At 44.8% G+C, this 15,104-nt stretch overlaps 1 protein-coding gene across 1 annotated transcript in view; it reads right to left on the bottom strand.

Moving 5' to 3' along the window:
- Positions 1-13,603, bottom strand: part of TGFBI (transforming growth factor beta induced) — a 43,028-nt gene extending 29,425 nt beyond the window's left edge. Inside the window, exons 1-2 of the mRNA XM_035105495.2 lie at positions 13,391-13,603; positions 9,685-9,783 (exon numbers count right to left, since the gene is read on the bottom strand). Of these exons, the coding sequence (XP_034961386.1) occupies positions 9,685-9,783; positions 13,391-13,512 (221 nt within the window). The 5' untranslated portion in view covers positions 13,513-13,603. The remainder of the gene's footprint in view (positions 1-9,684; positions 9,784-13,390) is intronic.
- Positions 13,604-15,104: the final 1,501 nt, after the last annotated feature.

Genomic DNA, 15,104 nt, shown 5'->3' on the forward strand with positions numbered 1-15,104 from the left:
TTATGTTTAACCTGGAGGCGCAGGTTAATTCTGTGTCCAGGGCAGCTGTCTATCAGCTCCATCTGGTACGCAGGCTGAGACCCTACCTGCTGGCGGACTGCCTCACCAGAGTGGTGCATGCTCTGGTTATCTCCCACTTGGATTACTGCAATGTGCTCCATGTGGGCCTACCTTTGAAGGTGACCCGGAAACTGCAACTAATACAGAATGTGGCAGCTAGACTGGTGACTGGGAGCGGCCGCCGGGACCACATAACACCGGTCCTGAGTGATCTACACAGGCTCCCAGTACGTTTCCGAGCACAATTCAAAGTGTTGGTGTTGACCTTTAAAGCCCTAAACGGCCTCGGTCCTGTATACCTGAAGGAGCATCTCCACCCCCACCGTTCAACCTGGACATTGAGATCCAGCGCCGAGGGCCTTCTGGAGGTTCCCTCGCTACGAGAAGACAAGTTACAGGGAAACAGGCAGAGGGCCTTCTCGGTACTGGCACCCACCCTGTGGAATGCCCTCCCACCAGAGGTCAAAGAGAACAACAATTACCAGACCTTTAGGAGGCATCTCAAGGCAGCCCTGTTTAGGGAAGCTTTTAATGTTTGATGGATTTCTGTATTTTAGTATTTTGTTGGAAGCCGCCCAGAGTGGCTGAGGGAACCCGGCCAGATGGGCGGGGTATAAATCATATATTATTATTATTATTATTATTATTATTAATAACCCAATTGTTCTGGGATATTCTAAACAGATTTTGCTCTCTTCTGCTTCCATACAGAGGCTAGAAAAGTTAGGTTTTTCTTTCTTAAGGTTACAGAAACATCATTTTTTTTCAGCAATTAAATTAAATGAAAGCACCAAATTCAGTTCCTAGAGGACCACTGGACCCAGTGTTTAGAATCAACAAGCTGCACAAACCACTAGTATATTCTGTGAATATTGCGTTTATATACTGTGCTTATGATGTCTGATTAGTAATGAGTGATAATTTGAATGTTTGGCTCCACTGAGATATAACTAAGTCAACAACTCCCCTATCAGTACCTGCTTACACCATGAGTGTCTGTCCTATATACTCAAATGGCTCCTAACCCCACATTTCCTGCCTTATTTGGTGGGTGGTTTTAAGGGGAATCTTTTTCCATTAGTAAATCAGACGTTGACTTCAAAATGTGTGGAAAATCCTTGCTTGTATTTGCCATTGCTTCCCCTCCCAGTTATTCTTAGCATCTCAGACTTAATTTAAAGTGAAAATTTTAAGTAATAAAAATAAGCTTAAATGTATCGGCCCGGTCAAGATCCATGAGTAATAGTTTGTTGTAACAAAATCCACATATTTTGATTTCAAAAACAGTATCATCGCCACCCACCCCAAGGCTGGAAAAATCCTTTCATGTGGCTGAAAAAGGACATAAATTCAAAAGTAATGTTTCTTTGTTTCTTTGTTTGTTTAAAAAAGGATCTAGTATTATAAACTCCAAGGGCTGGTTCCCACACAAACAAGCAACCATTGTGTTCTTCATGCAACCACATACCTGAATACATGATCACATAAAGAAGCTTTGCTGATGACTAAGTGCTTTGCATAGAGACAGCAGCTACAATGTCTGTGGCTGCAGCAACTGCAGGACTGGTTCATTAGTTGCCTTGCAAGCTCATGGGGCTCCCGCTGGGTTGGGATGTGAACAACGGAGCCCAGGGCAGTCTCAAGCAGGTTGGGAGCCCTGGCGCTGAGGGGTGGAGATTGCTCCAGCGCCCCCGCAGGGCGCAACATGGCTTCTGCGTGGCTTTGCCACGCAGTGCCCCGCCTACCAGCCCGGCGCCCGGCGCCCCCGGGACTCTACCTAGAGCCAGCCCTGACGGAGCCACATCCTCCACAAGGATGTAAATAATGGCAGCCACTCTCGCACTCCTCCAATGGAGGCATGGCAGTCCACACAAGAACCTGCCTTGTCTGTGAGCACAGTGGTGGCCCCATGAGTTTCAGGAAACAGAAGCAGTATAAAGATGCCTAAAGCAGAAATAAAATTATGCAGATTATTTCTTTACATGTTCAAGAACCAAAGTGCATGACTGTAGAATCAGTGGTGCTTGTCTGAAGTAGCCCTAATGACAGAAGGGACAAACCACCCTCTTCTAGTTTTATGAAATCTCATTTTTAATTATCAAGTAGCAAAACCATTCTTGTTTACATTTTTGTGGGACAGGCTGTCAAATAATTCCAGGTTGGCTATGGAACGGGCAAAACAAAACATAAAGCACATATAAATCTATCAGCGGGGGGCAGGGGGGGAATCTTCCTTTTCCCTGCAGTATCCAACTCTGGAAAGTTACATAATTAACCAAACAGAGCTCTGCTTTCACTGTACAGTTAATAAAACACCATGATGTCACATAAGCTGCCTCTGCTCTAAGGCCAATTTATCCACAACTTATCCAAACATAGGCTGACAATTATACAAACCAACTTCTGTATCAGATCTACTTCCAACATAAGAGCACATTCAAAATGCTGAATATCCAAAAGCATGCCCTGTGCCTTATGAAGGCAGCAGGGTGAAGTCTTCACTTCAACTACATATTTCAAAGTACCTGATTTTAGGGATGCCCAAGGATTTTTTAATTTTATGGCCCACATTTTTAAGCAAGCCCTACTGATTTGCACTTCCCAGTTTAATATATGGATCAAAACACAGTTATACTCTAGCTTTGCAGTTCTTCAAATGTGGGGGGGGTGGAGTACCAAAACACATGCATACATTTTAGAATATTATTCTAAGGGTAGTAGTGGACCTGCTAAGAAAACCGCCTCTGCAGAATGTAACATCCAAGAAGGCTGGTAGGAATGGAGACGGTTATAATGCTTTGGTGACCACCATGAATAACATCAAATGGGGTGGGAGGGTAGGAGAATTCATGCAAGTGAGATGTGGGGTGGGCCTTTAGATGTACAGAAGAAGAATGAGACCAGTGGTGTTGACCAGAGAAAGAAAGATGATGGTTCAGCATCAAACAGCTTTGCAGGAAACCTGTAGGGACAGTAATTAAACATATTTGGTTGCTCACCTTGATGGACAAGGCATGATTCAGGGAGGTTTATATGTAGCAGATATGAAAGCTGGAGGGTAAATACTTTGAGGCCAGCAAGCAAGTGGCTGGGGGCCAATGTCCAGCAGGACAGAAAGATAATATGGTAGCTCCCTCAATGATAAGTTCCCCACACTGAATAAATGCAGAAGACATGGGAAAATGTACCAATCAGACAAGGGCATGAGGCTGGCTCTTTGTGCCACCCATTCCTCTAGGCCATGAAGTTTCTGTTGTGTGAATGTCTCAGCTGCAACCATCCACAGTTCCAACCAACAGTCCTAGTGCCATATGGTGACACTGCTTGGTGTGGGGTAGTGGTGACAGGAGTGAGAATTGGCTGTGTGCTACCTCACACACAGCATGCCATAATGTGCCACTTGTTTTATTATCTTGCCAGCTCTTCCAGTGGCTTAACCAAAGTGACTTTGTGGCTGAGCAGGGATCTGAACCCACATTCTATACATCTAGCTTAATATTCTCTGGGCTGGCAGATGTTCCCACCCCCACGTATGAAGGACAGAACACCTATCACCAGCAACTCTTCTTCGCAGACATTTTAAATGTCTTCCAAATTGATATTCTGCAATAGGACATCCAGAGGGAAACACAGAGAGGGCAACCCTGTTGAGGCAAATGTTTCTAATTACATTAGCTATGTCTGTGCCAGTGATTCATAACCGCTAGACTCTATTGAGACTCCACAGTAGACAAGTGTTGAAATGAGCTTCTTGTCTGAAAATAGAAGGGGAGGGTGGAATACGGGGGGGGGGGTTAAAAAAAGAAACAATAGACAAAACTCTTTAGAGTTGTACCAATTATTCAGTAAGGGCTGTAACTAAGCAGTGGGGCATCTGCTTTGCATACAGAAGGCCCCGGGTTCAGTTTCTGTCAAGCTGGTAGGGCTGGGAATGCCCCCAGTCTAAAACCCTGGCAAGCCTCTGCCAATCAGTGTCGGCAATACTGACCTAGATGGTATATTTGTCTGACATGGCATAGGGCAGCTTCCTATATAATGTTGAACTACGTCTTATTCCAGATATCCTTGACTTGATGGCCCAAATAATTGAGACTGAGATACAGGGGTTTGTTTGCTTTTAAAGTACATCTGAGAACATCAGTAAACTGCAGGTGCACTCTATACCTCTCAACATGGTACTGGCAATCTCTTCCCATATGAGCCCTGATATAGGAGAGGGCCCCAACGCTAGGGAGATCAGCTTGACAGGGACCTAGGAAGGTGGTCTTTTCTGCCATGAAATTTTGTTGTAGGGGTTGGATTGTTTGTTTTGTTGGGGTTAGGATGGGTTATTCTTTCTGTCCAAGTGCAAAATACGTAAACAGCATGTCAGTACAGGTGAGTGAGTACAAGAATGTACAAATCATCACAATCTTCCTTAAAAATACACAGAAACAGAAGCCTAGTCATTTCTCAGTTGCTCCTTCCATATCTTGTAAAGAGAAAACAGTTGCCTTTGTATATGTGTATACTTCTCAGCACATGCATTTTGTGATCATGTTGGGGACGCAGGTGGCGCTGTGGGTTAAACCACAGAGCCTAGGGCTTGCTGATCGGCGGTTCGAATCCCTGCGACGGGGTGAGTTCCTGTTGCTTGGTCCCTGCTCCTGCCAATCTAGCAGTTCGAAAGCACGTCAAAGTGCAAGTACTGCAGATAAATAGGGACCGCTACAGCGGGAAGGTAAATGGCGTTTCCGTGTGCTGCTCTGGTTTGCCAGAAGCAGCTTTGTCATGCTGGCCACATGACCTGGAAGCTGTACGCCAGCTTCCCCGACCAATAATGTGAGATGAGCGCGCAACCCCAGAGTCGGTCACGACTGGACCTAATTGTCAGGGGTCCCTTTACCTTTACTTTATCTATACCAAAGAGCACAGTTAAAGCATGAAAGGCTGCCCTAAGAAATTTACCCAAGCCTGCTGGCACGTTGAGGGTGCTTTAAGACATTCCTGTTCAGGCATGCTCTAATGTGGCCTGAATCCTGTGGGTCTACATGGATATGGATAAATGCAGGAAGCCTCTTTATGTGGGGGTGTGCAACCTAATTTGGTCCTGATGAGTGTGGAACTAGCACGCCTTGTAGCACCCCCTTGCATACACTGTGGAGAATGGAAATGCTCAACTGATTCCCCCAAATTACAGCCAGCTCAATGTCCCCTAAAATAGTTTGCTCGTATCGTGGCACTCTCCTCTAAATATACTAATTTGTCAAAGCTTGGACAAGTCCATGCTAGACAGAGAATTACTGCTATGATTCTAGTATCAACGTTTTTGCTGAATGATCATAAAATTCCCTTTTAGCCCAATGGCTCATCACAAATGCGTTTGGCAAATCCGCGCTGAAGGAAAAAATGTACATGATGAGAGACACACCCTCCAGCTGCACAGTATGGACAGCCACATTCTTCTCGGATCAAAGAGTAATTGCATTATGGATTTGAATGGAAGCAAAGGGCTCATGTCAGAGCCATCCTTTTTTTCCTCCTCTTCTCCCATCAACAAAGAAGCACAGTATAGAATCTCCAGTATATTCTGCTGGAGAACAATTAAGTTCTCTATTTTTCTCACCCACACACACACACACACACACACACACACACACACACACACGGTAGCTGATATTAAAGTTCTGTTTACACGATTATTTGCATGCTAATGGGTATATCATATATACCCATTAGATTAGAGCCCCCTCTCCCGCCTCACTCTTCCTGTAAATGGACATGTGATCCCATCCGCAATCTGGCTTAATAGAGGAAGTGAGAAACCACAAACTGATGACTAAAGGACCAGGGATACACCAAAAATGCAAGGCAGACGGGCAGTGCAGGGAACTTGGGGAAGGCTAAAGCTTGAGGGAGAAAGGAAAACATACACTACACAAAAAACAGATTTCTTTTGTCATGTTTCTACCTGTTGCATTCCATAACCCTTTTCTATTAATCATTTCAGGGCTACTTCCTAAGGCTCACTTAGTAAAAGAGTTCATGTTTTGAAGGCCATCTGCAGGAAACAGCACTGGAATCCTATCAAGCATAACATGATGCCTTTTGGATTTCCAACTCAACAGTCAACAAAGGAAAGTTCAGAGAGGAACTTCTTAATCAAGTCCACAAACTCACTCCAATTTCTGATTTGTTTATACATGTGAGAAGCAAAACAGTCCCTGGCAAGATAAGGGATGGCTGACTCACATGTTCATCATTATGGGATCAGTGGTCATGTAAACAGTAATATGGCTGCTATCTTGGGTTGATGGGAGTTCCCAGCTGCATAAGAAATAGTGGCCTATGAAAAGCATTGCCAGGTCATGTCCCTGAGTTCTTGCACGTGTCTCAATACAGTGGAAGATGGAGCCATTGCAGGCTGCTCCATCCAGCATGTTGCCCAACCTCCTTTCCCATCTGCTGTTGCACCAACCTGGAGTCATGATTATTGCAAGACATGGATAATAGGATGGTAGGGAGAACAGGAGGGGGAGCTGTTATGTCTCACCCCAAAATTTTAAAAAGTGCAAACATATTCTAACTTTCCTTTGGTAAACAGTGTACAGTAGTTCTATTGGAGCACCATAAAGATTTGGTTCCTTGTGCTGCTTGACAATCCCGCCAAGAAATCATTTCCTACAGCCTAAATCCAACAAGAAGTTAGGTCTGCTTAAGCAAGCCCATTGAAACTGGAGAGCTTATGCATGCCTAATGCTATGCTAGATTCAGCGCTGTATCTATTACCATACTGCTCGACTGCTCTTCTATTCCTCAGTCCAGCACTACGTTGGTGGCTGGCCTGCTTGAAATTGCTCTACGTTTTTAGTTTTAATGTCATTGGTTGAAAGTACAGCCTTCCTACTTCCGTTCACAGAGAATGTTTTCTTCTTGCTTACTCTAGTTACTGGATTTTACTCTCCGCAGTGGTTGGCCGAATTGCATATTTAATATCCACAAAGGTTGGCTGGATTGCAAGCTAAATATCCACACCAGCAATGAACTTTGGGACTGGCCCAACCACATGACAGAGTGAGGTAAGCACCTCAAGTAGAAGATTTGAGGGTTTCATGGAAGGACATCAAATGGATAGTTTATTTAATTTATTACTATTGTATTTTTGCTGCCAGGGAAGGAGAGGGGTGCTTGTGAGGTTTCCTGTATCAAAATAATTTGATTTCAAAATAATTTTACCAGACTTGGGTATTGTGCACCTTGACTGGTGGAGGGGGCAGCCATATTTTTTGCTCCTTTTTAGGCTGGCCCTGTTTCCAACTATGCAGAAATAGCAAGCACACTGTTGTGGTAACGTTCAAATTGGTCCTAAGTCTGCACTGGGGAGAAAAAATCCTAGTTTAAAAAAAAGTGGGTGGGGTGGAGTGGGGTGAGGGATAGTTCCCCCCCTTTCCCTGATAAATACTCTGTGCCTTTAATGTTAACTAAACCACTTCTGTTTCCCTGGAGAATTGTTGCTGTAATTCCTGCATTTGTCTAAGCATATCTAGAAAATTACACTTACTGTTACTGCTGACAAACGTTAACAGTCATTCAAGTGAATTTAGCCGTCTGGAGTCTTCCGTGAACTTTAAAAAGACTGTTTCATTCCGCCCTCCGCCCACCCTCCCCAAATTCCATTTTTTTTCCTGGAGCTTGTGTGACCCCGTGGAGGTTACACCTTTCCTGGAAGACTAGCAGGCTTCAACTCATGCCTGGCAGCCAGCCAGCACTGCACACATTCATAATTAGGTGCAGACTGCCCCTTCCAAGAGGACGTGTTGAGGCCACTTTCCTAGGGTGCTTTATGCAAGGTCTATTGAATGCTAACATCTGCAGGGACAGGCATCGGACTGATTTGAAAGTCTTCCTCGTGCGAATGAAGGGGCTGCAAACAAAGGCTGGATAGTTTTGCATACGCTTGATCTACACAAACCCATGGGATTATGACAAAACAGACTTGCAATGTCTTTCATACATGACAGTGTGAATCATTTTCTCTACAAGGAAATTATCTCCCCAGAAAGCACCCCTCAGTTTACTATCAAGAAATTCAAAAGAAGAGAAGAGACCACTGTGCTATGCAGTAAAAGGGATAATCCCAGGAAAAGGGATCATGATAAATCTTGTGTCTGATTTTCATGGAGGCACTATGAATTACTAGGAAACTCAAGTTTAGTTAAGAGCAAATAGACTGGGTCACCCAGTAATCTATCCCAGTGTTTCTCAACCAGTGTGCCTCCAGATGTTTTGGGACTACAACTCCCATCATCCCTAGCTAGCAAGACCAGTGGTCAGGAATGATGGGAGTTGTAGTCCCAAAACATCTGGAGGCACACTGGTTGAGAAACACTGATATATCCAGTCCACTAACCTGCCTCTGACAACAACCACATCCATTCCCTATTCTCACTAGCTCTTTCCAGACTCAAGAGGCTCCAGGAATTCAAAATACAACATAAAAATTGGATACCTTGCACATCCAGTAGTGCAGATGCCCACACTCTGAGAAAGGCTTCTCATATGTGGCTGGATGTTTTCCCCATAAAATATTTTTATGTCAACAGAACATTATTGAGACAACATTATCTAAGGACTGTTTATTTTAGGAGATGAATGACCAGGCGTACAAATTGATTTGCAAATTTGGAATTCTGTTTTTCTGCCAGAAGGAGTCACACAGTCACCATCTTTCAGGAAGATGCAGGTCAAAGCAGCAATTTAAAGTTGCAAAGCAATGATTTAGGGGCGTCAGAGGCAGTACCAGTTGCTGGAAACCACAGGAAGATAAGAGTGCTGTTGTGAGCTAAAGTCCTGCTTTTAGATTTCTCAGAGGCATCTGGTTGTCTACTGTGAGAACAAGGTGCTGGACTAGATGGCACACTGGCCTGATCCCGAAGGCTCTTCTTGTGTTCTTATATAAGGGTGGATTAGAAGTGACACCAGATGTAAACAAGTGTTAGGAAACTGACTTACTTGAAGCATGGACACTCTAATCCAATACGGTATACATTGACAGGCATCAATGCCCTAGACAGGGGACTTTCTCAGTCTTAGGGGCAGATAGTTGGAATTTGAACCTGGGACCTCCTGTATGTAAAGCATGTATTTTACTACTGAGCAATGACCCTTCCCCAGGGGAAAGGGAGAATTTAGGATAAGGTGCTGTCATCATAGCTGCCAAGTTATCCCTTTTTTAAAGGGATTTTCCCTTATGCTGAATAGGCTTCCTCGTGAGAAAAGGGAAAACTTGGCAGCTATGGCTGTCATTCGTGCGGTGGGATTGACTTCCTCTGATCTTGGTTTAAGCAGGATAGCAAACCAAAGTCAAAATCTGGCTTGTAGACCTGAGTTGGAAATGACACAGTATGGTTTTCTGCAGATTTCTGAGAAAGGAAATCCCAAAGTGCATCTCAGGGGCTCGATAGACCTCTTGCTTTTACAGCACTCCTGGTACTATGAAAACAGGGCAGCTGTGAAGCTGGCAAACTATGTTTGGCCTGCTGGGTAACAAGAAGCACAGGACATCTGCCACACAGCACCCCAATCCCAACAGAGATCCATCTGCTTCACAGCACTGTATTTTCTTCAAACCACTCAAGTACTTACGTTGATTTGCCGCAGATTTTCCTATGGTACCACATTTTGCAGTTTGGCAAGTATTTCTGGTTTGTTCCCATGAGCTTCAGCACAGCACACACATTGGGACTACAGGTAAAGGAGAGAAATATATATATATTGAGTTCCCTATACATACCCTGGCACTCAAAGACGTTTTGTCAATAATAAGTATTAAAAGGAGGACTGTATTTATAAAGAAGGAATCATTACTCTCACAGTTTCCATGAGATCAGAATATAAGTCATAAATGAAGCTGAAATGTGAAAGACCTTTCTCTTCACTAAGCCAGGTTAGATTTCCCCCACCCCTATTTCACCCTTCCTTTGAATGCATTCAAACTTTGTATATTTCCACTAGGGCAAGTGATCCCCTGAGTGTGTGAGCAAATGTGAGTTATAACTTAGGAAGAAATTTTCATCCAATTTAAATTAACATTATTTCAGTTTTGATGAGGAAAAGGACATGGATGACAGCTGATTGACAGGGGCTTGGAAGAGAGCCTGCCTGCTACCTTCCTGCATCAAAGTTCATCACCCATTGATAGAAGGAAGCTCATGGGGAACAGTTCACACAGAGACAGAGACAAACTGGGGGGTGGGGGTGGAGAAGGCTTCTGTGTGGCTTGACACAAATGCACAAGTGTGAAGGTTCCCAGAGAGATCTTGGCCACTGTAAACTCAAAGGCAAATCTTGGCAACAGCCCATGGTTTGTGAGGAATACAACAAACCATAAACCTTGGCTCAGATAACACACCATGGCTTTACATCACAGCAGCAGGACCAGAGGAGCAAAGCAGTTCTCTATGGGATCCTGCACACTTAACACATTTGCACCCAAGCTATGGTTTTAGTTTAGCATTGCTTGTAAATAAGCTGATGATAACGATGGAAAACACAGAGTAATGTGAAAAGGGCCTTTCCTTCAAGTAACCACAGGGGGCAAGCAATAGAAGGATGGGCTACTTGCATGAGAAGTGTTTTTCTTTCCCTTTCACCCTGTGATAGGAACCTCATAGTGACGTATGTGAGAGAGAAGGAAAGAGCAAAAATGAAGCAATGATGTGGACTGAGCTGACTGCATTGGTCTTTCATATTAAAAAGTCAGCATGCAAGTGACCAGTTCCACCCATCTGTTTGAGATATTCACATACAACACCACAACACGATGGGACAACAACCAAGAGAAATGAATCTTATACTACCAAGTGAGTGTGTGGGTGACTGTGAATGAGGAAAGGTGATGATAAAACAGTGGCTAACACAGGATCTAACCAAGATACATAATCTAGTCCCCGTGTTAACAATGATACAGTGCTGGGATAGGATGTGGGAAGCCCATATTGAAATCTTCACTTAGCTACAAAGCTTACTTGTTGGCTTTGGGCAATCATTATCTCTCAGCCTACCCTACACCACCAAGCTGTTAGAAGGATAGAATGCTCCCCTAAACTCATTGGAAGAAAGGCAGGAAATGACCAATGTCAATTCCAAATACGGTACCTGATCTATGAAATAGAAGCAGCATTTCTGGCTATCAGAACTACTTGATAGCTATATATTTAATTTCATCCAGTTGTCCCCTTGTTTTTAAGTTAATTTGTGGGTGGGTTTTTTTAAAAAAAAATGCTAGTGGGCATCACCATAGCTGCCAAGTTTTCCCTTTTCTCGCAAGGAAGGCTATTCAGCATAAGGGAATTTCCCTTAAAAAAAAGGGAGAACTTGGCAGCTATGGGCATCACCCTTGATGGGTTAATAATGAACCACACTGCTTAGGTGGAAACCGTCAAGATGAATTAGTCTTACTATAGTAAGTGAAGTGTCTCATGTGAGGGTCAGGATAAGTATTATGATCTATCTAAAGGTCCCCAAGAAAGGAATCCCAGAGCACATTCGCAGTTAAGCCTGTGCCTGCCTGTTCCTTCCCAACTTGCACCAGAATTCTCCGAATTGAATGCCCCTAAAAGGACCACACTTGTGACTGTTTACACACCAACGAAAAGAGCATCGAGAGAACTGCATTCTATCAACACTCGGATCCCTCTGACTTAACAGCTCCTATTGTAGTACTGCCTTCCTCAATCTGTCCCTCCAAAAGTCTTGAACTTCAGCCTCCATCAGCCACAGCTAGCATAGCCAACCATCATGGAGGATGGGATCTGCAGTGCAGCAAAATCTATATAAATACTTAAGAGGAAACAAATAGGCCTTTTAGAATTTGCCCCCAAACGACTAAAGTGATTTGTTTCCTTCATACTCAAAGCCTTCCAGAAGCTTTTCCATTCCTGCATATATCAGCTTGGTTTGATTCATATTTGTTTGGTTTCAGTATGCCTGAAGTTCCCCTTAATGCCATCAGCCTCATTAAATTCACTAGTGGCATGAGCCTAAAATGTGCTATTTCAACAGCTGTGCTTAAAGAGCTTATACATGTTCATGCCATTTAGGACAGAAATGCTAACCAGCTCTGCTGGTGATCAGAATGAAGTGACTACCTTAGGTAGTTGATTTTGAGTGTCATTTAATTTATTATTGCTTGCATTTTTACTGCTAGGAAGGGGAAAGAGTCATTAGTGGGGTTTCTGCCTCAGGTGCCAAACTAACATAGCTGGCCTGGGCACTGAGCACCTTAATTGTAAAAAAAAATGGGGGGGGGGGAGAGAAGCAACCACATTTATTGTTCTGCCTTAGTTCACTTTATCTGTAGATCTGGCTTGGCAGGGGTAAGTTTGGAAAGGTGAGCACAAATGAACAATTTCACAAACACTTGGCTAACTGAACCTTTGTCCATTTAAATGTAAGGCAAATGTTGGCAAGAACTGACTTTCAGTAATCTGAACACAATATTGGATGCATTCTTTAAAGAGAGAGACAGTGAGAAGTGCAGCCAGTCCATTAAAGGTGGGTGTTGGGGCTAGCGGCAGTATACTATGCCTCGTGGGTAGCCAACCTAATTCATACAGCACTCTTCTCAAGGCAGGAAGAGTTCTATGAAACTTGAAAACAGACTGTCTGAACCATCCCATGCAGTAAATGAAAAGAAAGAAAGAAAGAAAGAAAGAAAGAAAGAAAGAAAGAAAGAAAGAAAGAAAGAAAGAAAGAAAGAAAGAAAGAAAGAAAGAAAGAAAGAAAGAATCTTGCCTCCTTTCCTTTCAGACCTACCTAATGGAGAATAAATAACTGGCAGGAGAAAGAGCCTCACTCTTTTGGGAAACACAGCTCATCTCCACAAGCCATTTGATCCCCATTGACCACAATCCAAGTGGATCCCCCAGCTGTTTAAAACTTGCTTTTTAATCCATGGATTGGGATTTTCTCCTCGTTTTCCATGCCCCTCCGACCATCCCTTAAATGGATTACAGTACAACAGGACAGGCGACGCATTTAGGGACCAAAAGCCATTTCTGTGGGACCCCAAATCTAAACTGCGATCTGAAAAAATAATCTTAACTCGGGAAGCAGCAGAGCGACAGCGAAACACCTTCAGCCCATCATGTGGCCAATGCCTCGCGTTCACCAGACCGTCGCACATCCGTTCTGAGGCGAACGTGTGGAAACCGTCTCCCGCCTTTTGCCCGAGCGAGGCACACGCGCGACGCCAGCGTGCAAGAGGCACCCGGTCCCGCGGGTTGGGTGGATCACCAGATCACTCCGTCCCTCTTCCCCCCCCCCCCCCGATTTAAGCTCAGAGACCTACCCTTGATGCCTGCCCCGGATCCGGCTGTGATGCAAGATCTGCTGGTAAGGGGTCCGAGTGGCAGCCCAAGAGACGCTGACCCACAGAGCCAGGGCCAAAGGCAGCAGCAGTCCCGAGCGCATCGTGACGGAGGGGAAAGAAGACCCGCGGAGACAAGCGGCGGCGGGACGGCGGAGGGGGTCCGAGCGGCAGCGGAGTGAGCCGCTCCCCCTGACGCGCGGCGGAGTTAAATAAGGGCGTGAGGAGCGAGGGGGCGGAGACAGGCCCCTCCGGCGGGACGGCGCTCGGGGGTGGGGCGGCGGCAGGCCAGGGGGCGGACAGGCCGGGAGGCGGGTGGGGTCACCTGAAGCTGCTCTCGCCACTTTCTCCGCCCGCCGGCCCCTCCAGCCTTCCTGCAAACTCCGGAGCGAGTTTTCCGCTGGCTGGAAGGTCGGCCTGGCGGGGTCTGGTGGAAATCTCCGGTCCTTTGCTACCTCCTTTGCACACTCGCTACCTGCCGCCACCATTTGCTCCACTTCGGGTTAAGAAGGGGACCCTGAACTCTTTTGTCCCTGGTTTGACTGCCCCATGGGAAGTCCTCAACAGGGAGGAGGCGTCGGAACCGCGCCGTCGTTTGTCCCCCTGGGGTGAAAGACAGAGGAGACCCCTCCCATTCAGCCAAGGGCTTCTGGAGGAATAGTAGGGGCAGTCTGAAGAGAGTGTGTGCTTTAAAATGTTTTTGTTTTTGTTTGTTTTTGCTAAAAACAAACAAACCCCGAAGCCTTCCTCTTAGGAATTCAAGGTGCCAAATCCCAAGGGAGTACTGTAGAAGTATTTATGTATGAGACCAAGCATGTTATTGGCCCAGAGATGGAAAGAAGATAAAGTTCCTACCAGAGAAGAATGACAGATCAAGTTGATGGATTATGCCGAAACGGCTAAAAGGACCAGAAGAGTCAGAAATCAGAAAGACAAAAAATTTAATAAGGGAATGGGGAAAATGTGTAACCTATCTTAAAAACCATTGTAAACAGTTAAAATGTGCTCTGCCACTAGCTCACTAGTGTGAGTGAGGAAGGATAATATCAATATATCCTCTCCTACTATCCTCAACATTCCCACAACTCTAAGTTCTCCATCTATGGGAGGTGAGAGTGAGAGAGAGACCTGTTTCATGATGAAGTTTTTGTGGGACCATCAGCACAATAAAAGACTGGGAAACAGTTTGCAAAAGATAGACAATCACATGCACCATTCATAATTTCTGTAGTGCTTACTTTGTGCCTAGCAGTACACCTGCATGTCAACAAGGGTGATCTGGTAGACTACACACACACACACACACACACACACACACACACACACACAGGACTTACAGTTTTTGACTTCACCTAAGCCTCAGTATTACACTTTAGTCAAGCAGTGTTCCGCTTCCTACTTGCTGAAGCAGCTTGTCTTAGAATCCTAGAATTGTAGAGGGTCCTCTAGTCCAGACCCCTGCAATGCAGGAATCTTTTGCCCAATGTGGGGCTCAAACACATGACCATGAGATTAAGAGTCTCATGCTCTACCAACTGAGCTATGCTCATGAACATTCAACTCTACTGCCTCCACTTATTTTTGGTAGTGAGGAAATCAGCGTAGGTGGCAGTGGGTGTACTAGATCCCAAGCGGAGTGGCCATTCCTGCCTCAAAACAAAGGGAAGGAAAATGAAATATGGGTGAGCAATATTGA

This window comes from Zootoca vivipara, chromosome 2 (assembly GCF_963506605.1).
Source record: "Zootoca vivipara chromosome 2, rZooViv1.1, whole genome shotgun sequence".
In the NCBI taxonomy this organism is placed as follows: Eukaryota; Metazoa; Chordata; class Lepidosauria; order Squamata; family Lacertidae; genus Zootoca; species Zootoca vivipara.